Below are 25600 nucleotides of genomic sequence, written 5' to 3' on the forward strand. Positions count from 1 at the left end.
TCAAAAGTGTGTCAAAAGTGTCCAATTTGTCCACTGCAATATCGCAGTCCCGTTTATTGGGATTTTGTTTTACCAAAAATATGTAGAAGAATACATATTGGCCTAAATTGAGAAAGAAATTTGTTTATTTTTTATTTATTACAGCAAAAAGTTAGTCTTTTTTTGTTTATAGAGCAAAAAATAAAAACCGCAGAGGTGATCAAATACCACCAAAAGAAAGTTCTATTTGTGGGAAAAAACTGACATTAATTTTGTTTGAGTACAGCATCGCACGGCCGTGCAATTGTCAGTTAAAGTGACAGTGCTGTATCACAAAAAATGGCCTAGTCATTAAGGGGGCAAATCCTTCCAGGCCTTAAGCGGTTAAACATTGTTAAAACAGCGTGTACATACAAAAATATGTAGAATAATACAAATCGGCCTAAACTGAGGAAAAAATTTGTATATATATATATTTTTTTTTTACATTTGGGATATTTATTATAGCAAAAAGTAAAAAATATTGTGTTTTTTTTTCAAAATGTAAGCTTTTTTTTATAGCACAAAAAATAAAATCCACAGGGGTTATCAAATACCACCAAAAGAAAGCTCTATTTGTGGGAAAATGTTGTTTGGGTACAGTGTTGCATGGTCGCGCAATTGGCAGTTTTGAGCAGATTGGCCCCGAACCTCCTTTTCTTGATTTCCCTGCTGACGCTCTAGGCGCCTCCATTTCTGTGTGCTTCACCATAGCAAGCCACTATGGTGGCAGACTAGCTCTCTATCCAGGCTGTGTGAGTCCATAGACAAACACAGTACATATCAGCCCTGCCCACACTCAATTCTTACAGGCTTTGACTGACAGCAGCACAATGGCTCCCACTGCGGCCAGGTGTCCAGTAAGAAGAGAGAGTAGAAAGAAGAGAGGCACAATCAGGGGCGGACTGACCATTTGGCCACTCGGGCACTGCCCGAGGGCCCCGGACAAGTAGGGGGCCCCATCAGGGTTGCCAGCCTCAGTAAAACCAGGAACAGAGATGTAAAAAAAAAACATAGATTTTTACATAGTCTCTGAAATGTCCCTTACCGACATCCCTTTGGTCTAAAAATCCAGAGATTATAGCTGCCCCACCTCTCCAGTACCTTCTCAGCCAATAGAAACATGTCTGTGTATACTGTGTGTGTGTGTATACTGTGTGGCCCCATAATCTGATTGCCTGGGGACCCCATAATCTCCTATTGCCCGGGGCCCCATGAGTTGTCAGTCCGCCCCTGGGCACAATGCTGTATCTGGCGTGCTCAAGCAAATATTTAAGGGGGGCACAGCTATTGAATGTATTTGAATGCAATAAGGTAAAAAAATGTGGCCTTTATAACCATTTTAATATTATTATTATATATTAATCCACAAATACATGTGAAAATGTCCTAACGGTTGACTGTTTTTGTTTGCATTGTGCTGCCACGTTATATTTTACCACTAAGTTATAAGGTCTGAAGTTGCAATATTGTAGAGACATTGGAACTTACTAGATCTACTAGATAAATCTATATGGTGTGTTGCCATTGCTGTACTGTGTGCTATATAAAAGCATTTGTGAAATGGATCAGTTTAGACCACAATTTCAAATTCTCTGCGTTCAATGCTTGGCCAGGATCCACATACTTTAGATTTCCTGCCAAGCCTGTACTACTAATGGGCTTTAGAGAAGGGCAAGAACATGGTGCCATAGCATGTTGACAGAGTTTTGTTACATCTGCAGCCAGAAATCTGGAAAGGAGAGGGCAACAGACCTGTTAGTCACCCATAAAGATTTATGAAGATAGAAAGTGCCTTGCTGAACAGTTTAAACCTCCTTGGCTTTAGATATTTTCTAGAAATCTGCAAAACAAGAGGGGAACAAAAACTAAGGCTATACCTGACCATCAACCATCCAGATGATTACAAAACAGTGGTTTATTACTCGTACCATGGGTGGTATAAGTGATGATATATGGATGCAACATGCAGGTTACTCCGTATGTATGAAGTCTCCACCAATAATAAAGATGGCCTCTCACCTTACCGAGGCGACCTTATACTTATAGAGGGTCAGATACACCTTCCCTGACGGGCACAAATGGATGGTACACAGTAGATCCCGGTCAATCCGGATACAGCAGGGAACAGCAACTAGTATGATATCTCCAAAGTCACATGGGTCATGCAATCATAAAGGACACAACATAGAGCTTTCCGCAATAATAATAGTATTTAAAAAAAAAAATGAAAATGAACTTAAAAACATGGCACTATTCCAGTGCCAGATAAAACAGCGTATGTTAGAACAAGATGCGAGATGGCTGCGGGTGACGTCACCATGCTTCCTTCCAACGCATTTTGTCCCTATGGGCGGGGTCTTCCTCAGCGAATACAGAAGCTATGTGATCATCCACTATACATACAAAGAAAAAAAACAATTGCTATAGTAACCCGACACTGCATCAATTGACGCAACGTGGTGCAGGGATAACTACACGTGAACATAATCCCGGAAGTGTCCCCACTAGCTATTTACGACATAAAAGGATATGATAGCAACTAAATAATGCTGCAAAATTCTCACTATATGTGCACATATAAATGATAGCTAAGCGCCTGAGCACTAAACAATACAAGAGATAAGTAGATGTGCATAATGGCGAATAACATAATATAAAATTATTTTTTAAAACATTTCTATTGGAAAGATATAGATAAAAAATTCCTTTATATATAAAAAAAATTCTATTATATATATATTTTAAAACAATGATAAAATACCAGTGTTAAAATTCATTAAAACGCAATGTCATCCACGACCATCTGCTACACCAACTAAAAAATATAAAAATATGTGAATACTTAACAATCAGTGATAAAACAATTGATATCAAAATCAACATTTAATCCATCGGGACAGAGCATCTGGGTTTCATTCTCACATCGTCCCCCTGAACTGGTCTGTTATCGCAGATTCATTGATGACCTCATCATGATCTGGGAAGGTGAGAGATCTGCTCTTGAGTCATTTATTGATTAATTGAACAGTAATGACAAAAATATTTCTCTTACATGGAATATCGATCATGAGAAAGTAGTTTATCTTGATTTGGTCATTAGTAAAGAAACTGACCTTTTCAGATTATTGAATAATTTCAAACCTACCGATTGCAATGCCTATATCCCCCACAGTTCACGTCATAGGTTATGTTAAAATTGTACTAATGAGGATGATTTTATTACCCAATCACAAGTTTTAGTGTTGAGATTTGAGCAAAAAGGTTACGAGAGACAACGTCTTGAAGGGGAAATTGCAAAAGCTAAAACGATGGTCAGACAAACATTGGTCTCCAATCATATTAGAGTTTTTAATTCAAATCATCATAATTTCAAGATGATACTTGATTATAATGTTCAGAATAGAAAATTTGAGAAAATTATACAAAAAAATTGGTCTATCTTAAAGCAGGACAAAGTGTTGGGTCCTGTTTTACCTACACGTCCACAGTTTATATATAAGAAAGCACTTTCTTTAAGGGACAGTCTTGCCCCTTTTGTGTTTTAAATCCCCCTGTTCCATCTGAGAATAGATTATTTTCTTTTTTTAGGAGGTTTTTATGCTTGTGGACGTTGTGTTCCATGTAGACACTCAAAGGTGAACATGAAAAAAGTGAAAAAGTTTTTAGCATCAGTTACCAATAGAGAATATACTATAGAACAATTGATTACTTGTGACACAGTGGGTGTAGTCTACATGTTGGAGTGTGAATGCGGACTTCATTATATTGGCAGGACTTCGAGAGCCTTACATGTTCGACTAGCAGAACATGTTAACAATATTAAAAAAGGTCTGAAGACCCACAATGTGTCTAGACATTTTAAACTATTCCACCAACAGAACCCTATAGGCCTCAAATTTTGGGGCATCGAGAGAGTCGCCAAACATTGGAGGGGGGGGGGGGAATTTCATACGCCAGTTAAGTAAGAGAGAATCTTACTGGATACACCCGGATGCTCTGTCCCGATGGATTAAATGTTGATTTTGATATCAACTTTTTTATCACTGAACGTTAAGTATTCATATATTTTTTTAGTTGGTGTAGCAGATGGTCGCGGATGACATTGCGTTCTCAATGAATTTTAACATTGGTATTTTATCATTGTTTTAACATATATATATATATATAAAATAGACATGGAATAGTATCATGTTTGTTTATTTTCATTTTTTATCATTAAATACTATTATTATTGCGGAAAGCAATATGTTCTGTCCTTTATGATTGCATGACCCATGTGACTTTGGAGATACCAACACATACTAGTCGCTGTTCCCTGCTGTATCCGGATTGACTGGGATCTACTGTGTACCATCCATTTGTGCCCTTAAGGGAAGGTGTATCTGACCCTCTATAATTAAAGGGTCCCCTCGGTAAGGAGAGAGGCCATGTTTATTATTGGTGGAGGTTTCATACATACCCAAGGAGTCACCTGGCTGTTGCATCCATATATCATCACTGAAAATCACATGGATGGTGTTTTATTGTTTGATATGTGGACTGGAGTTTAGCTTATTTTATATTTATCTGAGGGATTTTGATTATTGACCCTGATGTTCAGCAGCTATTTGTTATAGTTTTTTTTTAATTGCGCTGATAAGTTCTGTTCTCCTTTTTAACATGGGTGGTATAAACCTGAAGTTCCAAACTACCCATCATACCCATTGGCAGCATTCAGAATGTATTGCAATGCTAAAAGATAGCTTTAAAGATATTGTGTTTGACCAAACTTCTGGTCAGACACTGGTATGGACACAGCTGAAGCTGAAAGCTAAAGGATCCTAGGCCCAGAAAAAATGAAGGAAGAGGATATCTATCCCTGTAATACAATGCAAAAGGAAATCTGCAATGGGACATAGAAGGGAGGTGGGACTATACAATACCCAGGAAATAATATTGAGAATTAAAGTAATGTAAAGATAATTGTCTAGCACTCGCAAAAAAAATATTTTGTCCTTAACTGGGGCAATTTGAGAATAGAAGCCTGGATTCCTATGACTAAATGGAGGAGACTTTTTCCCTCTTCTGCTGTTTTATCCCTTGTGCTGACCTTTGGGATCCATGGGACCTTGTATGGCACCACTGTAGGCCACAGACAGTTTATTCTTTCTCTAAATACACCTGCTATTGTAGTTGATACTTTATATCCTTCTCAAATGGACATCAACCCCTGAAGAAGACAATTTGTTGAAACGTGTTGGGGTTTTTTTGTCCGCTCAGTTCAGCTGTATCTTACACGCATGGGGCTCACACCTTTGTATTTATCATATTGAGAACACTGTGTGACTTTGTATTTGAATGGTGTTGTCAAAATGTCTTTTCTCTTTTGAGGTTTTTATATATTGATATAAAACATTTTGTATTTTTTTTAATCTTTACATTAATTTCATTCTCAATATTATTTTCTGGGTATCGTATAGTCCAACTTACCTTCCATACCCCATTGCGGGGTTCCTTTTGCATGCTAAAGAATGAGTTAGATCTAATATTAAACAAAGCTATGTCAGTCAGCAGAATCAACAGAACCACTAAAAACACAGGCTGAAACTACAGGTGCTGACGTATCTGAATGCAAGCAAAGTGTACAATAAAAAAAAAAATAGAAATACCGCAGGCAGAAGGGACATTCTTAACCACTTTAGCCCTGGAAGATTTGGCTGCTGAATGACTGGGCCATTTTTTGCGATTCGGCACTGCATAGATTTAACTGACAATTGCACGGTCTCTGTCTCAGGCTCAGCTCTGCATCCACCCGCTGCATCTCTGCTCCCCACCTCAGGTTACAATAACTAAGTCTCCACTCCTGGGAAAACTTCTATACGAAGCTCCCCATAGATCATGGCGTTCTATGGGAAGCTTCCCAGCTTGCAATCAGCTGATTGCAAGCTGGAAAGCTGATTTGCCAGTGTACAGGGCATGTGCAGGGCGCAAGCCATGCGCCCTCACACACTTCCACTCGCCAGTGATTTTTCCCTGGCTTTTGTGCATTGTTTTTCATTGGACGGGACCGGAGGGCGACTGGGCGATGCTTTTTGAGCACTATGGCATCACTTGAGTTTCACTTGAGTTTTCCCAGGAGTGGAGTGCGGATGCTCCAGAGACTTCTTTATTGTAACCTGAGGTGGGGAGCGGAGATGCAGCGGGTGGATGCAGAGCTGAGCCTGAGACAGAGAGCAGAAGGTGAGTGAGAGTGACTGCGGGGATAGGAGGTGTCTGAGGTGATCTCTCTCACAGCATGAATGACAGTCATCACAGAGGATTTTTGCATCTCTCACCCTCCTGGCAACATGCTTCCCCACCCCCAACCTCAGACTCCTCTGCAGGGCAGCTACAGGGTGACTGTGTCACTTGCTGTATAGTGTGTCCTGCTGTGAGCCTGTCCCTCCTCCCCTGCAGAGCTTCATGGATGGGGGAGGGGGGCTGCTGAGTGTTGTGGTGTGTGGCAGTGACTGGCAGCTGTTGGGTTCCCAACCCCCTCCACCTTTCCTGCATCCTAAAACGGTCCCGTTGCCTCTCCACCCCAAAATGCCCCCCCGCCTCTCCACCCTAAAATGACCCACTCTGCTTCTCCACCCTAAAATGCACGCCCCCCACCTCTCCACCCTAAAACGGCCCACCCTGCTTCTCCACCCTAAAACGCCCCCCCTGGCTCTCCACCCTAAAACGCCCCCGCCTCTCCACCCTAAAACGCCCCCCCACCTCTTCACCCTAAAACAGCCCACCCTGCTTCTCCACCCTAAAACGGCCCCCTGCCTCTTCACCTCAAACAGCCCCCCCCTCCTCTGCACCCTAAAACAGCCCACCCTGCTTTTCCACCCTAAAACGGCCCCCCCTGCCTCTCCATCCTAAACAATATATATGCTGTATCTGTAATGCTGACTCCTATATACCGTATCTGTGGTGATGGTCTATATACTGTATCTGTGGTGCTGATCTATATACCGTATCTGTGGTGCTGATCTGTATACCGTATCTGTGGTTCTGGTCTAAGTACCGTATCTATGGTGGGGATCTATATACTGCACCTGTAATGCTGACTCTTCTATACCGTATCTGTGGTGCTGATCTATATACCGTATCTGTGTTGCGGATCTATATACCGTATCTTTAATGCTGACTCTTCTATACCGTATCTGTGGTGCGGATCTATATACCGTATCTGTAATGCTGACTCCTATATACCGTATCTGTGTTGCGGATCTATATACCGTATCTGTAATGCTGACTCCTCTATACCGTATCTGTGGTGCTGGTCTATATACTGTATCTGTGGTGCGGATCTATAGACCGTACCTGTAGTGCTGACATAATAGAATAAAGATTGTGACCATGATAATCATCGCATGTCTGTGAGTACCTTAAATCCAACCACAAATGGAATGAAATTCAGCCAGTTCAGCAGGAACCAGATGAAACTTATATCAATGTACAGGCAGGCTGGTTGTCCACAAGTGGATCTAGCAATCCACTTGTGGACAACCAGCCTGCTGGAAAAATTTCTCTTGATTAGTGCCGGGGTACTGATGAATATATTCTGACAGCGAGGAAATCTCCCCGCTGTCAGAATACAAAGGCTCAGCGGGACGGATTCCCCCATCCCCATCGAAAGTGTGGATGGGGGATCAAGTAATTTTCTTTAGTTCAATACACTGGTTGAACGAAAAAAAAAAATTACTGGTGTATGGTCAGACTAAGAGATGTCATATGTTTGTAGAGTGTTCACTTATCTCTGTGTATTGTATCAATGTGTTTTTCAGCTTATTGCAAATGCCATTATTTTCATATGTGGGAATCTGATGGGGGCATTCCACAAGTACCACATGCTAGATGCCTCGAGAGACCTTTACAGCTATACTGTGAAACGTATTAGAGCAAAGATGAAACTTGAAATGCAAAAGAGGCAACAGGTAAGATATTTTGTTTTCTTTTTTCTATTTTTTGAACAGACATGTGAGATTGCATATGTCCCATATTTATATTTACAGTGGATAAAAAAGTCTACACACCCCTGTTAAAATGTCAGTTTTCTGTGATGTAAAAAAAATGAGACAAAGATAAATAATTTTAGAGCTTTTTCCACCTTTAGCCTGGATTCACAATATAGTGAACACAGACATTACATGTGATTCACACCCGCATTGCTGCGCTGATCACATGCGATGTCTGTGCAATGTAAGTTCAGCCATACAATTTGTATGGCTGAACTCTCTTTGGATTTGCACAAAAAAAGGAGCAGGGACTTTTTTTTCTCACGAATTGGAATCGGATGGGTGTTCAGTGTTTGCACTGCAATCTGTGAACCGATCTGGGGGTGTCATTAACATTGTATTAACACCAGCAGCAGTTCGCAGAGGGCAGTGTGAACTACCTGCAGGAGAGAAGTGGGAACCAGCACTGGAATTGCGCTGGTTCCTGCATCGCTATAGTGTATACCCAGGCTTAATGTGACCTATAAACTGTACAACTCAACAGCAAAACAAACTGAAATCTTTTAGAGAGGGAAGTAAAAATAATACATTTAAATAATGTGTTTGCATAAGTGTGCACAACCTCTTATAACTGGGGATTTAGCCATGTTCAGAAATAGGCAATCACATTCAAACTCAAGTCAGTACACATCTGCCATCATTTAAAGTGCCTAAAGTGATTAACCCCAGATAAAGTTCAGCTGTTCTAGTAGGTCTTTCCTGACATTTTCTTAGTCGCATCCTTCAGCAAAAGCCATGGTCTGCAGAGAGCTTCCAAAGCATCAGAGGAGGGATCTCATTGTTAAAATGTATCAGTTAAGAGAAGGGTATAAAGAATTTCCAAGGTATTAGATATACCATGGAACACAGTAAAGACAGTCATCATCAAGTGGAGAAAATATGGCACAACAGTGACATTACCAAGAACTGCACGTCCCTTCAAAATTGATGAAAAAATTTGAAGAAAACTGATCAGGGAGGCTGCCAAGTGGCCTACAATAACATTAACCGCTTGAGATCCGCGCTTTAGCCGAATGACGGACCTGCTTTGCTGGGACTACGTCTATTGACGTCTTCCCGTGCACGAGCGCCCGTGCACGAGACGCGCTCTGTGATCAACGAGTCTATGAGACTCGCCTGATCACAGATCGGAGCAAGGGATCGATCCCGACCCCTTACCACGTGATCATCTGTCAGCCAATGACAGCTGATCATGTGATCACAACAGAGCCGGTAATCGGCTATTTTTCCTCCTCGCACTGACAACGTGAGGAGAAAAATAAAACAGCCAATCACCGGCGGCCGTGAGAGGGACTTCAGTCCCGATCACCGGCGGCTGTGAGAGGGACTTCAGTCCCGATCACAGCGAGCTGGGGCCAAGTCATCAGTGCCCACCTGCCCCCTGCCAGTGCCACTTAATTATAGTAAAAGTGCCACCCATCAGTGCCACCCATTAGTGCCCATAGTGCCACCCATCAGTGCCCATAGTGCCACCCATCAGTGCCCATAGTGACACCTATCAGTGCCACCTATCAGTGCCCACAATCTGCCTCAACAACAGTGCTGCACCTCATATGCCACATATCCGTGCCCATCAGTGTCATCTATCAGTGCCCAGCAGTGCCACCGATCAGAGCCACCTATCAGTGCCACCTATCAGTGCCCACAGTGCCACCTATCAGTGCCCACAATCTGCCTCAACAACAGTGCTGCACCTCATATGCCACATATCCGTGCCCATCAGTGTCATCTACCAGTGCCCATCAGTTCCAACGGCAGTGCCCAGCAGTGCCACCGTTCAGAGCCACCTATCAGAGCCACCTATCAGTGCCCATCAGTCCCATCTATCCATGCCCATCCGTGCCATCTTATCTGTGCCCATCTTTGCAGCCTTATCTGTGCCCATCAGTGCTGCCTTATCTGTGCCTATCAGTACCGCCTTATCTATGCCTATCGGTGCCACCTTAACCGGGCCTATCGGTGCCACCTTAACCATGCCTATCAGTGCCCACCAGTGCAGCCTATCAGTGCCCACCAGTGCGGCCTCATCAGCGCATTTCAATGAAGGAGAAAAATGACCTGTTTGCAAAATTTTATAACAAACTATTAAACATGATTTTTTTTTTTTGCATCTTTTTTTGTTTGTTTAGCAAAAAATAAAACTCCCAGCTGTAATTAAATACCACCAAAAAAAAGCTCTATTTGTGGGAAAAAATTACAAAAATTTCATTTGGGTACAGTCTTGTATGACCGCGCAATTGTCATTCAAAGTGAATCAGCGCTGAAAGCTGAAAATTGGTCTGGGCAGGAGGGGCATTTAAGTGCCCAGTAAGCAAGTGGTTAAAGGAGCTGCAGCAATAACTGGAAAGTACTGGCTGTGTGGTACATGTGACAACAATCTTCCATATTCTTCATATGTCTGGGCTATGGGGTGTAGAGGCAAGATTTTCTTATGAAGAAAAACATCCAAGCCCGGCTAAATTTAGCAAAAACACACCTGAAGTCTCCCAAAAATCATGTGGGAAAAAGTGTTATGGTCTGATGAAACCAAGGTTGAACTTTTTAAACATAATTCTAAAAGATATGTTCGGCACAAAAACAACACTGCATAACACCAAAAGAACACCATACCCACCGTGAAGCATGGTGGGGCTGTTTTTTCAGGAACAGGGAGTCCTAGTCAAGGTAGAGGAAATAATGAACAGTTAAAAATATCAGCCAATATTGGCACAAAACCAAGGAACTTTAGCATGCATCCAAATCAACAAAGTAATGGCTTCAATGGAAGAAGATTAAAGCTTTGGAATGACCCAGTCAGAGCCCAGACCTGAATCCAATTGAAGATCATTGGGGCGATCTGAAGAGGGCTGTGCAAAGGAGATGCCCTCGCAATCTGACAGATTTGGAGTGTTTTTGCAAAGAAAAGCAAATATTGGCAAGTCAAGATGTGCCATGCTGATAGACTCATGCCCAAAAAGACGGAGTGCTGTAATAAAATCATGAGGTGCTTCAACAAAGTATTAATTTGAGGGTGTGCACACTTATACAACCATATTATTTTAGTTTTTCAATTTTACTTCCCTCCACCTCCTTATATTTGCATCATTTTTTTACATCACAGAAACCTGACATTTTAACAGGGGTTAAATATAAATATATATATATATATATATATATATATATATATATATATATATATATATATATATATATATATAATGTGTGTGTGTGTGTGTGTGTGTATGTATGTATGTATGTATGTATGTATATATATATATATATATATTTATATTATGCAATGCTGTAAAGTCTTGTTAACCATTTGACCCATGAGAGATTTCTTTTGGTGCTATTTGATCAGCACTGTGTTTTTAATTTTTTGTGCTATAAACAAAAAAGGCAGACAATTTAGAAAAGAAAAAAAAACAACAATATTTTTTACTTTCTGCTATAAAACATATCCTACAAAGAATTTTAAAGAATCAATTTTTTTCATAAATTTAGGCCAATATGTATTCTGCTACATATTTTTATAAAAAAAAAACCCATAAGCATATATTGATTGGTTTGCGAAAAAGTTATAGTCTACACACTGTTATTTTTACTTTATTTATTTTTATATTAGTAATGGTGGCAATCCGTGACTTATAGTGGGACTGCTATATTGCAGTCTGATTCTGACACTTTTACACTTTGTGGGAACCAGTGACACAGTGATCAGTACTAAAAATATGCACTGTCACTGTTCTATTGACACTGACTGGGAAGGGGTTAAACATATAGGATGATCAAATATATTAAATGTTTGGTTTTGGGTTTAGATATACTTTAAAGTGGTTCTAAAAGTAAAAGGTATTTTACCTTAATTCATTCTTTACATTAAGATAAAAAACTTTCTCTCTGCAGCTCCCCCCAGCCCCACCTTTTTCTTATGTGAGCCTGATCTCAAACCAGTGTTGTGCAGTAGAGCCAAGAGTAGCTCTCTTGGTTCTCTCCTCACCGGACAGAGACAGCAATGAAAACCATTGGCTTCTGCTGCTGTCAATCACAGGTGCTGAGGAGAGAGCGCATGGTAGGGCCTAGTCATGCTGTGTATGTCAATGGACTCACAGAGAGTGGCTCAGGAGCAAGACTGTATGAGTGTCCCCATAGCAAGCAGGTTGCTGTGGGGTCACTCAGAAGAGGGGAGAAGCCAGGATCGCTGGTGGGGGGCCCCAAAAGAGGAGCATTGGGGCTGCTCTATGCAAAACTATTGCACAGAGTAGGTAAGTATAACATTTTGTTATTAAACAAATAACAATTTTGAAAAAAAAAATATTTTGTACTTTTTGCTATAATAAATATCCCCAATTTTTTTTTTAAAAAAGCTAATTTTTTTCCCAGTTTAGGCCAATATGTATTCTTCTACATATTGTTGGTAATAAAAATTGCAATAAGCATATATTGATTATTTTGCGCAAAAGTTATAGAGTCTACAAAATATGGGATAGATTTTTGGCATTTTTATTATTATTATTTTTTTTACTATTAATGGCAGCGATCTGCGATTTTTATCGTGACTGCAACATTATGGCGGACACATCGGACACTTTTGACACATTTTTGGGACAATTGACAAATATACAGCGATCAATGCTATAAAAGTGCACTGATTACTGTATAAATGTCACTGGCAGGGAAGGGGTTAACGCTAGGGGGAGATCAAGGGGTTAACTGTGTTCCCTCACTGTGTGTTCTAACTGTAGGGGGAGGGGACTGACTATCGGAGGTGACAGATTGTATTTCCTAGCTGTTAGGAACTCATGATCTGTCTTTCCTCACAGATGTCCCTGTTCTGTCTCTCGTGCCTTCTATCGCTCATGGCCACAAGTATCGGCACCCCCACAGTGCAGCGGGCGCATGTGCACGCCTGCTATGCTGCTTTAAGGAGCCAACGTATAGCTTGCTCATGGAAACGTGCCAACCTACATGACAGTGCCTGGTTGGCAAGCGGTTAAAGTGACATATAGCACTTAAAGCTTGCTTAAGGCTTGAACTTAAAGCAGAGGTCCTTAATACAGCTGCTGACTTTTAATAACCCTGTCTTGGGGTCCAGCAATGTTGACAATGTTTCCATCAGCTGTCGGGTGCATGCCACCTCCATTGCGAGTTAAGCCCCATACACACTATCAGTTTTTCTGCTGAGTTTTTCCTTCCGATTTACCAAAACCATATAATATGAGGTCAAACCTTAGGAGTTTCAATGTGTATGCAATCAGGCAGGCCCTTCTACTACATGGTTTTGGTAAACCTGAAGGAAAAAATCAGCAGATAATCTGATAGTGTGTATGGGGCTTAAGGGATCCCAGCAGTGAAGCCTTACGGCTCCATGCCGGGAACCCTACTGCACATGTGCAATGCTCCACTCCTTTCTCCTACTGGCCCGGTGGCCTGGGAAGGAGAAGGGAGCCCTGGCGATGACGTCAACAACTTACAGCTGATGCTCCTGGAAGTGGGAACAGGATACCTGTATTAGATAGGTACCCTGTCCCCCCCCCCCAAAAGGTGCCAAATGGACACCGAAGGGGGAGAGGAGTACAACGAATGGAAGTTCCACTTTTGGGTGGAACTCTGCTTTAAGCAAAATTTTCTTCTACATACTGAGAGAGGGCAAAATCTAGTGCAGCAGTGCATGGTATCAGCTTCTAACTTCAGCTTGTTCAATTAAGATTTGACAAAAAAAACTTGGAAGCTGATTGGTTTCTATGCAGAGCTGCACCAGATTTTGCACTCTCCAGTTTTAGTAAATCAACCTCATTGTTCTTGTACAAGCTGTAGACCAGTGATGGCGAACCTTGGCACCCCAGATGTTTTGGAACTACATTTCCCATGATGCTCATGCACTCTGCAGTGTAGTCGAGCATCATGGGAAATGTAGTTCCAAAACATCTGGGGTGCCAAGGTTCGCCATCACTGCTGTAGACCATGTGAATACGAGCCTAAGGCTGCAAACAAACATTAATACTAGCTGATAGTGATGGACGAACTTCCGACGGGACGTTTCGCGAACGCGAAACGCGAACGGACACAAACGTTCGCGAAAACGACCGTTCGCCGCGGGCTCCATTGACTTCAATGGGAGGCGAATTTCGCAAACCTTTAGGTCGAATTTGCGGCCACGGGGTAATTATTAGGGGGTAGCACGTAGTCCCACCACCTGGACAATAGCATAATACATGTATGAGGTGAATTTGGGATCGATAACTACAAGCATTTTTTTTTTATTTGGGAAATTGTTCTGACAATTCAGGACTATGGAGCTAATGAAGGCAATGGAGGAGAGGGAAGGTCAGGGACCAGGGTAGGCAAACAAGAGGGTGCAGGAGATACAGAGCACTGACAGCAGCACCGTAATACAGAGCACTGACATCAGCACCGTGACATACAGCGCTGACAGCAGCTCCGTGACATACAGCGCTGACAGCAGCTCCGTGACATACAGCGCTGACAGCAGCTCCGTGACATACAGCGCTGACAGCAGCTCCGTGACATACAGCGCTGACAGCAGCTCCGTGACATACAGCGCTGACAGCAGCACCGTGACATACAGCGCTGACAGCAGCTCCGTGACATACAGCGCTGACAGCAGCTCCGTGACATACAGCGCTGACAGCAGCTCCGTGACATACAGCACTGACAGCAGCTCCGTGACATACAGCGCTGACAGCAGCTCCGTGACATACAGCGCTGACAGCAGCACCGTGACATACAGCGCTGACAGCAGCTCCGTGACATACAGCGCTGACAGCAGCTCCGTGACATACAGCGCTGACAGCAGCTCCGTGACATACAGCGCTGACAGCAGCTCCGTGACATACAGCGCTGACAGCAGCTCCGTGACATACAGCGCTGACAGCAGCACCGTGACATACAGCGCTGACAGCAGCTCCGTGACATACAGCGCTGACAGCAGCTCCGTGACATACAGCGCTGACAGCAGCTCCGTGACATACAGCACTGACAGCAGCTCCGTGACATACAGCGCTGACAGCAGCTCCGTGACATACAGCGCTGACAGCAGCACCGTGACATACAGCGCTGACAGCAGCTCCGTGACATACAGCGCTGACAGCAGCTCCGTGACATACAGCGCTGACAGCAGCTCCGTGACATACAGCGCTGACAGCAGCTCCGTGACATACAGCGCTGACAGCAGCTCCGTGACATACAGCGCTGACAGCAGCTCCGTGACATACAGCGCTGACAGCAGCTCCGTGACATACAGCGCTGACAGCAGCTCCGTGACATACAGCGCTGACAGCAGCTCCGTGACATACAGCGCTGACAGCAGCTCCGTGACATACAGCGCTGACAGCAGCTCCGTGACATACAGCGCTGACAGCAGCTCCGTGACATACAGCGCTGACAGCAGCACCGTAAGCAGCCCCAGGAGGAAGTCAGCACAGCACAGGGATGGTGTGATCCCCTCATAATAAGAACCCCCAGGAGGAAGTCAGCACAGCACAGGGATGGTGGGAGCCCCTCATAATAAGAACACCCAGGAGGAAGTCAGCACAGCACAGGGATGGTGGGAACCCCTCATAATAAGCAGCCCCAGTAGAAATATGACACCGCTCAACCTCTTCAAAGAGGAGGGTAGGGGCATATAGTACGGTGTGCTTTTTTGGGTCAGGGAAGTGAGCCAAATGAATTAAGAAGGTCTGTGTGCTTGATTCCAAAAATTGTTTATAGACATATACATGGTCTACTGATCACATGTGTTGAATTCCTCCGAGATCCATGCCTCATTCATTTTTAGAAATGTGAGGTAGTTAACACTGTGGTGAGCTAGGCGAGTACGCTTATCGGTCACAATCCCCCCTGCTGCGCTGAACGTCCTTTCGGACAGGACACTGGATGAGGGGCAAGCCAACAGTTCGATTGCAAATTGGGCAAGCTCTGGCCAGAGGTCAAGCCTGCCCACCCAGTAGTCTAGGGGTTCATCACTCCTCAGAGCGTCCACATCGGCCGTTAACCCAATGTAGTCGGACACCTGACGGTCTAGGCGTTCCCTGATGCTGGATCCGGATGACACCTGTCGATGGGTCGGCTGAAAGAATGACCTCATATCCGAAGTCACCAACACATCTTCAAACCGGCCTCTTCTTGCAGGCGCTGTTGGATTGGTACCCGCAAATCCTTCTCTGGGAGTGGGAATTGCTCCTCTGCCAGCGCACGCAAAAGCAGAATGCAGCATTTCTCGAAGCAAGGCCTGGAAGTGCTGCATTCTGACAGCCCTCTGCGACGGCGGTAACATTTCCGCCATTTTGTGTTTGTACCGGGGGTCTAAGTACGTTGCCACCCAGTACTGGTCCTTGACCCTCATGCTTTTTATACGGGGGTCCCTATTAAAACACTGGAGCATGAAGGCCCCCATTTGCACTAAAGTGGAAGCGGTGTGGTGGCCTGGCTCCTGCTCATCATCCAGGATAATGTCGTCCTCTTCATTCTCCTCTCCCCATCCTCGCACAACAGGGATCCCAGAAAGGTTTAAAGCATGCTCTTCTTGCTCCTGCTCATCCGCCCCGGCACCATCCTCCTCTGACTCCTCATCAGACTCCTGTTGTTGACTTGTCTCAGATAGAGTAGCCCCCCCTGGGAATTCATCCAGCATTGCGACTTCCTCATCTTCCCGCTCCTGCTCCTCCACAGCCTGATCAATGACACGACGCAATGCACGCTCCAGAAAGAAGGCATAAGGTACCATGTCACTGATGGCGCCATGGCTGCGACTGACCAGTTTGGTGATCTCCTCAAATGGCCGCAGAAGTCTGCATGTGTCGCGCATGAGCAGCCACTGGCGCGGTGAAAAAAAACCCAGCTCCCCAGAACCGTTTCTTTCGCAGAGTTCATACAGGTAGACGTTAACTGCACGTTTCTGCTGGAGCAGCCTATCAAGCATATAGAAGGTTGAGTTCCATCGCGTCGGGCAATCGCAAATAAGACGTCTGACCGGCAGATGGTGTCGCCGCTGAATGTCAGCAAGGCGAGCCATGGCCGTGTAAGATCTTCTGAAATGGGCCGAGATTTTCCTTGCCTGCCGCAAGATGTCCTGGACCCCAGGGTATTTGACAAGGAATCGCTGCACGACCAAGTTTAAGACGTGTGCCATGCACGGCACGTGCGTGATTTTGCCCTGTTTCAATGCGCTAAGCAGATTGGCACCGTTGTCACACACCACTTTACCAACTGTCAAATTGAGCGGTGTTAGCCACTCATCTGCCTGTGAACGCAAAGCTGAAAGGAGTGCCGGGCCAGTGTGGCTCTTTGCTTCCAGGCACAACAGACGCAGCACGGCATGGCAACGTCTCACCTGGCATGTGGAATAGGTTCTGGGGAGCTTGGGCGGTGCAGTGGAAGAGACGCTAGCAGCGGAAAAGGAGGAGGCAGCTGAGGAGGAGAGGGAGGAGGATGGAGTAGGAGGAGGAGAAGAAGAGTCAGGCCTGCATGCAATCCGTGGCGGTAAAACCAAATCTACACGGGTGCCACGGGTTACATGCTTGACGGCCGTCAGAAGGTTCACCCAGTGGGCAGTAAAACTGATATACCTTCCCTGCCCGTGTTTGCTAGACCACGTGTCTGTGGTCAGATGTATCTTGGCACCGACACTGTGTGCCAGAGATACATTCACTTGCCGCTGAACATGGCCATATAGCTCTGGGATGCCCTTCTCTGAGAAATACTTCCTTCCTGGGACCTTCCATTGTGGTGTTCCAATGGCCACAAATTTGCGAAAGGCCTCCGAGTCCACCAGTTTATATGGCAGTAGTTGGCGGGCTATGAGTTCTGACAAGCCAGCCGCCAACCGTTGGGCAAGAGGGTTATCCGGCGTCATCATTTTTTTACGCTCAAACATTAGGCCCACGGAAGCCTGCCTTTTTGCAGAAAAATGTGAGCTTGGCGTGATGGAAGGTGGAGTGGAGGACAATTGTGAGGAGAGAGGAGAAGGAGAAGTAGAAGACGAGGCTGGACGGTGAGAGCCTGCAGTGTGGCTTTGTGTGTTCCGTTGCTCCCACTGGGCTCGGTGATGGCTGCTCATGTGCCTTCTTAAGGCGGTCGTCCCTAGGTGAGTATTGGGCTTACCGCGACTAACGCGTTGACTGCAAAGATTGCAGATGGCAACGCTATTGTCAGCAGCGGACACGTTAAAAAAAGCCCACACTGCGGAGCCATGTGCCGGTGTCCTGGGAGCGCCAGATGTGACCGTACATGGTCGATGACTCGCTCCTGATACATTTGCAGTCTGCTTTGTCCCTGCTGTGCAATGTAAGTCATTGCTGCTTCTCCTCCCTATCTGCTGGTCCATATCTCCCTCTGAACTCCCCTCCTCTTCCTCTCTTGTGGGCACCCACGTGACATCACTAGACACGTCATCATCAACGTCACCTTCCCCACCGCTATAAGTAGAGTAGGCAGCAACACCGGGGACCAACCTCCTCCTTGGGCTGATCTGGGTACTGGCGTCAGACTGCTGAGTAGCGCTTGTTGCTACCTCCTCTTCCTGATCCAATACCAAGAGTGGCTGCGCATCAGAAATGTCCTCTTGATATGGATCGGAAAATAATTCCAGTGACTCAAGCGGAAGGTATGTGGTGGTGGTGGTGGTGGTCGTGTTGTTGGTGGTAGTGTCTTTGGGGGTGCACATAGCAGAGAGTGAAGAAGAGGGTGCAGATCGAGAGGATGAGGAGGGTGCAGAAGAGTAAGGCTGAGCGAGCCACTCAACCAAGTCTGGTGCATCCTTTAAAGTAATTGAACGCACCTTCTGCAACTTCCCACTTTGGCTCAAGCCTGTTGCTCCTGCCCTACCCCTACCACCCCTGCGGAAGGGCCTGCCTCTTCCTCTGCATGTCATTTTTTAAATGACCCTGTGACAAAACTCTTAGTCCCTATACCGCTGAAGGACTGCTGCAGTATAGGTGAGCGGTCAGCAGTGGTGCACGTCAACCCTATCTATTGTGGACCTATAGCGGTCCTTACAGAACAGCAGACTGTACCGCACTCAAGCCTATGTACCGTAGCACCCTATACCAAGTTACCAGTCCTTATAAGAACTTTTGTGGACCAAGCAGGTTGTGTATTAGTGTTTAGCAGACTGTACGTCAGTCCCTATACCGCTGAAGGACTGCTGCAGTATAGGGCAGCGGTCAGCAGTGGTGCACGTCAACCCTATCTATTGTGGACCGATAGCGGTCCTTACAGAACAGCAGACTGTACCGCACTCAAGCCTATGTACCGTAGCACCCTATACCAAGTTACCAGTCCTTATAAGAACTTTTGTGGACCAAGCAGGTTGTGTATTAGTGTTTAGCAGACTGTACGTCAGTCCCTATACCGCTGAAGGACTGCTGCAGTATAGGGCAGCGGTCAGCAGTGGTGCACGTCAACCCTATCTATTGTGGACCGATAGCGGTCCTTACAGAACAGCAGACTGTACCGCACTCAAGCCTATGTACCGTAGCACCCTATACCAAGTTACCAGTCCTTATAAGAACTTTTGTGGAACAAGCAGGTTGTGTGTTAGTGATTAGCAGACTGTACGTCAGTCCCTATACCAATGAAGGACTGCTGCAGTATAGGGCAGCGGTCAGCAGTAGTGCACGGCAACCCTATGTATTGTGGACCGATAGCGGTCCTTACAGAACAGCAGACTGTACCGCACTCAAGCCTATGTACCGTAGCACCCTATACCAAGTTACCAGTCCTTATAAGAACTTTTGTGGACCAAGCAGGTTGTGTATTAGTGTTTAGCAGACTGTACGTCAGTCCCTATACCGCTGAAGGACTGCTGCAGTATAGGGCAGCGGTCAGCAGTGGTGCACGTCAACCCTATGTATTGTGGACCGATAGCGGTCCTTACAGAACAGCAGACTGTAACGCACTCAGGCCTATGTACCGTAGCACCCTATACCAAGTTACCAGTCCTTATAAGAACTTTTGTGGACCAAGCAGGTTGTGTGTTAGTGATTAGCAGACTGTACGTCAGTCCCTATACCAATGAAGGACTGCTGCAGTATAGGGCAGCGGTCAGCAGTAGTGCACGGCAACCCTATGTATTGTGGACCGATAGCGGTCCTTACAGAACAGCAGACTGTAACGCACTCAGGCCTATGTACCGTAGCACCCTATACCAAGTTACCAGTCCTTATAAGAACTTTTGTGGACCAAGCAGGTTGTGTGTTAGTGATTAGCAGACTGTACGTCAGTCCCTATACCAATGAAGGACTGCTGCAGTATAGGGCAGCGGTCAGCAGTAGTGCACGGCAACCCTATGTATTGTGGACCGATAGCGGTCCTTACAGAACAGCAGACTGTACCGCACTCAAGCCTATGTACCGTAGCACCCTATACCAAGTTACCAGTCCTTATAAGAACTTTTGTGGACCAAGCAGGTTGTGTATTAGTGTTTAGCAGACTGTACGTCAGTCCCTATACCGCTGAAGGACTGCTGCAGTATAGGGCAGCGGTCAGCAGTGGTGCACGTCAACCCTATGTATTGTGGACCGATAGCGGTCCTTACAGAACAGCAGACTGTAACGCACTCAGGCCTATGTACCGTAGCACCCTATACCAAGTTACCAGTCCTTATAAGAACTTTTGTGGACCAAGCAGGTTGTGTGTTAGTGATTAGCAGACTGTACGTCAGTCCCTATACCAATGAAGGACTGCTGCAGTATAGGGCAGCGGTCAGCAGTAGTGCACGGCAACCCTATGTATTGTGGACCGATAGCGGTCCTTACAGAACAGCAGACTGTAACGCACTCAGGCCTATGTACCGTAGCACCCTATACCAAGTTACCAGTCCTTATAAAAACTTTTGTGGACCAAGCAGGTTGTGTGTTAGTGTTTAGCAGACTGTGCGTCAGTCCCTATACCGCTGAAGGACTGCTGCAGTATAGGGCAGCGGTCAGCAGTGGTGCACGTCAACCCTATCTATTGTGGACCGATAGCGGTCCTTACAGAACAGCAGACTGTACCGCACTCAAGCCTATGTACCGTAGCACCCTATACCAAGTTACCAGTCCTTATAAGAACTTTTGTGGACCAAGCAGGTTGTGTATTAGTGTTTAGCAGACTGTACGTCAGTCCCTATACCGCTGAAGGACTGCTGCAGTATAGGGCAGCGGTCAGCAGTGGTGCACGTCAACCCTATGTATTGTGGACCGATAGCGGTCCTTACAGAACAGCAGACTGTAACGCACTCAGGCCTATGTACCGTAGCACCCTATACCAAGTTACCAGTCCTTATAAGAACTTTTGTGGACCAAGCAGGTTGTGTGTTAGTGATTAGCAGACTGTACGTCAGTCCCTATACCAATGAAGGACTGCTGCAGTATAGGGCAGCGGTCAGCAGTAGTGCACGGCAACCCTATGTATTGTGGACCGATAGCGGTCCTTACAGAACAGCAGACTGTACTGCACTCAGGCCTATGTACCGTAGCACCCTATACCAAGTTACCAGTCCTTATAAAAACTTTTGTGGACCAAGCAGGTTGTGTGTTAGTGTTTAGCAGACTGTGCGTCAGTCCCTATACCGCTGAAGGACTGCTGCAGTATAGGGCAGCGGTCAGCAGTAGTGCACGGCAACCCTATGTATTGTGGACCGATAGCGGTCCTTACAGAACAGCAGACTGTAACGCACTCAGGCCTATGTACCGTAGCACCCTATACCAAGTTACCAGTCCTTATAAGAACTTTTGTGGACCAAGCAGGTTGTGTGTTAGTGATTAGCAGACTGTACGTCAGTCCCTATACCAATGAAGGACTGCTGCAGTATAGGGCAGCGGTCAGCAGTAGTGCACGGCAACCCTATGTATTGTGGACCGATAGCGGTCCTTACAGAACAGCAGACTGTACCGCACCCAAGCCTATGTACCGTAGCACCCTAGACAGACCAAGTTACCAGTCCTGATAAAGAGCTTTGTGGAACAAGTGAGTTGTGAATGATTAGCAGACTGCAGCAGAAGGGCAGCAGTCAAGTATAATATTCTTTCTATATTTGGAAGAAAGAATATTATACGTGTACAAGCCTATTACCGTACCACTGATACCAGTCCTGAAAAGAACCTTTGTGGAACTAATAGTAACAGCAAGTCTTTAAAATTATCCTCACTGCCTGACACACTGCTTCCTGCCTGTCCCTATACAAATTGGCAAAAAAGAGTAGGCTGGAACGATTAGCTGGAACAGCTCTTTTGTGGACCTGATAGTAACAGCTAATGATGATGATGATGATGATGATGAAGAAAGACTAATCTGGCTGAGCTGTCCCTAAAATAGCAGCATACAGCGCTCTGTCCCTTTATCTAAACTGACAAAAGAAACTCAGGCTGCTGACCTAACACCTATACCAGTCCTGAAAAGAACTTTTGTGTACCAAATAGCTAGCGTTTTCTCTGTCCCTACTCCACACAGGATCCTTTCCCTACAGTGACAGAAGAAAGAATGTAAAATGGCCACCGGATCGGGTGTATTTATAGGTTAGGGGGAATGTCCAAGTGTCCATGAGCTGTCATGTCTCAATTGGTTGTCCTGTAACACATGATAAACGTGTCACGAAAGGTTAAAGTTCTTGTATACATTAAACACGTAAGTCCGCCGGGGCGAACGACGGAAAAAGGCGTTCGAACCCGCGGACGGCGAAAGTCGGAAATTCGCCGCGAAACGACCGCCGGGCGAACCGTTCGGCCATCACTACTAGCTGACATCCACATAGTTACTTACAATCGAATGCCTTATCTAAGCTTGTTATCTACCAAATATGGCCACGTGGCCATATTAGGTCAATGATGTCACAAGCATCCCCATACCTTTGTTATGTGTGGCTCTGGGGAATGCCTTGGCTGGATGGGCACTGATTTTGTGGGAGTGACAGCTTGCTTCTGGGTTTGATTGGAACTCAAGTTTGGACTAGACCCATGCTTATCATTAATTGTGAAGAAGGGAGAAAGAAGAGACATGAAGACCAATTTACAAATGGGGGGGAGAAGCATTAACTCTAAATTGTGGAGGAGGGCATGGCATAAGATTGGTTTACTGGTCTATGTAAAGGGGTGTGTGTTTATGTGCAGGTTTTATATATATATATATATATATATATATATATATATATATAGGGAAATTAGGCATCCTAGAGTGAAACATGTAAACCTTTACATTGGTAATGGCCTTGAATCGGAGCTAAAGACACACAGCATTTCTGTGCAGTGCACAGTCCATAGAGAGCTGGTCACATTCTCCTGCTATGAAAATTGGATGCAGGTAAATCTGCATCCAATTTGCATAGGTGTGAACCCAGCAGTGTTGCCAACCATCAGTAATTTTACTGGTAGCCAGTAAAAAACAGGCAATTTTCTCCTGCTATTGAAAGGAAAAAGTTGCCAGTAAAAAATATGGTTGTGATGTTCAGCTCGGTCCAGAGCCGGCCGAGACCATCCGATCTCTGCTACAGTGTGTTCGGCAGCTCTGGTGGAGGCGGTGTCTTAGCGTGTCGTGTGATGTCATGGTGCAAGGGAGCCAAGCAGAGCGGCCAGAGCCTCGTGTGTGGGTCTGCAGGACAGGAGCAGGGCAGGTGGGGATAGGGACTGTCAGTGCTGTTTAGACTGGAGTGGACTGAAGGGACCAACTTCATGTTTGTGTACCTTCCTATCCTAATTTCTTGCCCTCCTGTCCCTGAGCTACTTACTTACTATATTGAAAATAAAATAAGAAATATGTTTTTTTGCCCTAATATCTACCTTAAATAACATTAATGATTATATATTGTACTTGTTTGTAGCCTAAATACTAAAATTTGCACTTAAAACTGTAATTTTGTAACTTTTGGCAATGCCAGTAAAAACTTGGCTGTGCCAGGAAATTTTGGGTGTCAGTAAATTTCAATCTGGTAGGTTGTCAACACTGGAACCCAGCCTAATGCCGCATACACACAATCAGAATTCCAGCCAGAAAAAGGCCGATGAGAGCTTTTCATCAGAAAATGTGACCGTGTGTATGCTCCATCGGAATTTAGCTGTCCGAATTTCCGCCAGCCAAAAATTGATGGCAAAAAATCACACATGCTCAGATTCAACTACGAGGCGGAAGCTATTGACTACTGGCTATTGAACTTCCTTTTTCTAGTCCCGGCGTATGTATTGTACGTCACAGCATTCTAACCGACCGTAATTTGGTGTAACCATGTGTTGGCAAGACAGCTTGAGCGCAATTCCATCGGATAAAGCTCTGATAATTTTCCCGACGGAATTCCGCTCAAGCTGTCTTGCCTACAAACGGTCACACCAAATTCTGATCGTTTAGAACGCGGTGACGTACAATACGTATGACGGGACTAGAAAAAGGAAGTTTGATCGTGTGTACGCGGCATAATACATTTTTGTCCTATTTGATTGAATGAATGAATGAAATACTTGTATAGCGCACAATGCGAACTGAATCGCCTCTAGGCGCTGTGGCGAGCTTTGCTCATCTGCTAAAAGAGGAAGGTCTTGAGTTTTTTCCTAAAAGCCAGGTGATTTTCTTCCAGGCGGATGTTGATTGGTAGAGCATTCCATAGCCGAGGCCCTTGGACAGCGAATCTCCGATCCCCCTTGGATTTATACCAGGCTTTGGGCACGAGGAGGAGGTTTTTGTTGGCTGATCGAAGACTGCGGTTTGGTGTGTAATGATTTATTTTCTCCATTAGGTATTGCGGAGCTTCTCTATGCACGCATTTGTGGGTGAGGCAAAGGGTCTTGAACGTACTCCGATTTTTTACGGTTAGCCAATGTAAGCTCCTCAGCGAAGGAGAGATGGATTCCCAGGGTTTTTTTCCTGTTATCAGCCTTGCCGCCGTGTTTTGGATCAGTTGTAATCGCGCAAGTTGATATTGTGGTAATCCTATGTAAAGCGAGTTTGCGTAGTCCAGTCGTGAATTAATGATTGTTCCAACTACCACTGCTTTATCATTCTTTTGGATAAAAGGGATGAGTCTGCGAAGCATGCGTAGCAGGTGGTGATATCCACTGACTACTGCTCCTATTTGCGCATCCATTGACATTTGTGCGTCTAAAATAACCACGAGACTCTTCGCTTTGGTCTTTGGGGAGATAGTCTGCCCAAAGACGGTTGGTGGAGACCAGGAGGTTTTGGTTGCGGGCTTATGATTTGGGTGTAAGATAAGAAGCTCTGTCTTTGATTTGTTCAGCTGGAGGGAGTTAGTGGTCATCCAGTCCTCTATTGATTTGAGGCAGTTTTCAAGTTGTTGTTGGTGATCTTTTTTTCCATTGATCCGGAAATAAAGTTGCGTGTCGTCAGCGTAAGAGTGGAAGCAGAAATCTGAGCATCTGATGATTTGAAGGAGTGGGCGAATGTAAATGTTGAAGAGAACGGGTGACAAAGGAGAGCCTTGAGGGACTCCGCAGGTGACTGCCTGAGTTTCGGAGAGGAATTTTCCTAGTTTCACTGTCTGTGACCGATTTCCTAGGAAGGACGCGAACCATTGGAGATCTATGTCTTGGACTCCGGCTACTTCTGTGAGGCAGACGAGTAGAGTATTG

General features: G+C 45.1%; 1 protein-coding gene across 1 annotated transcript in view; it reads left to right on the forward strand.

Annotated features, from left to right (window-relative positions):
- ADCY7 (adenylate cyclase 7) overlaps positions 1-25600 on the forward strand; it is a 228605-nt gene that overhangs the window by 89882 nt on the left and 113123 nt on the right. Inside the window, exon 4 of the mRNA XM_077458399.1 lies at positions 7818-7967. Within this exon, the coding sequence (XP_077314525.1) occupies positions 7818-7967 (150 nt within the window). The remainder of the gene's footprint in view (positions 1-7817; positions 7968-25600) is intronic.

This window comes from Lithobates pipiens, unplaced genomic scaffold (assembly GCF_037356315.1).
Source record: "Lithobates pipiens isolate NorthernLeopardFrog02 unplaced genomic scaffold, aLitPip1_a1.2 Scaffold_10, whole genome shotgun sequence".
NCBI lineage: Eukaryota > Metazoa > Chordata > Amphibia > Anura > Ranidae > Lithobates > Lithobates pipiens.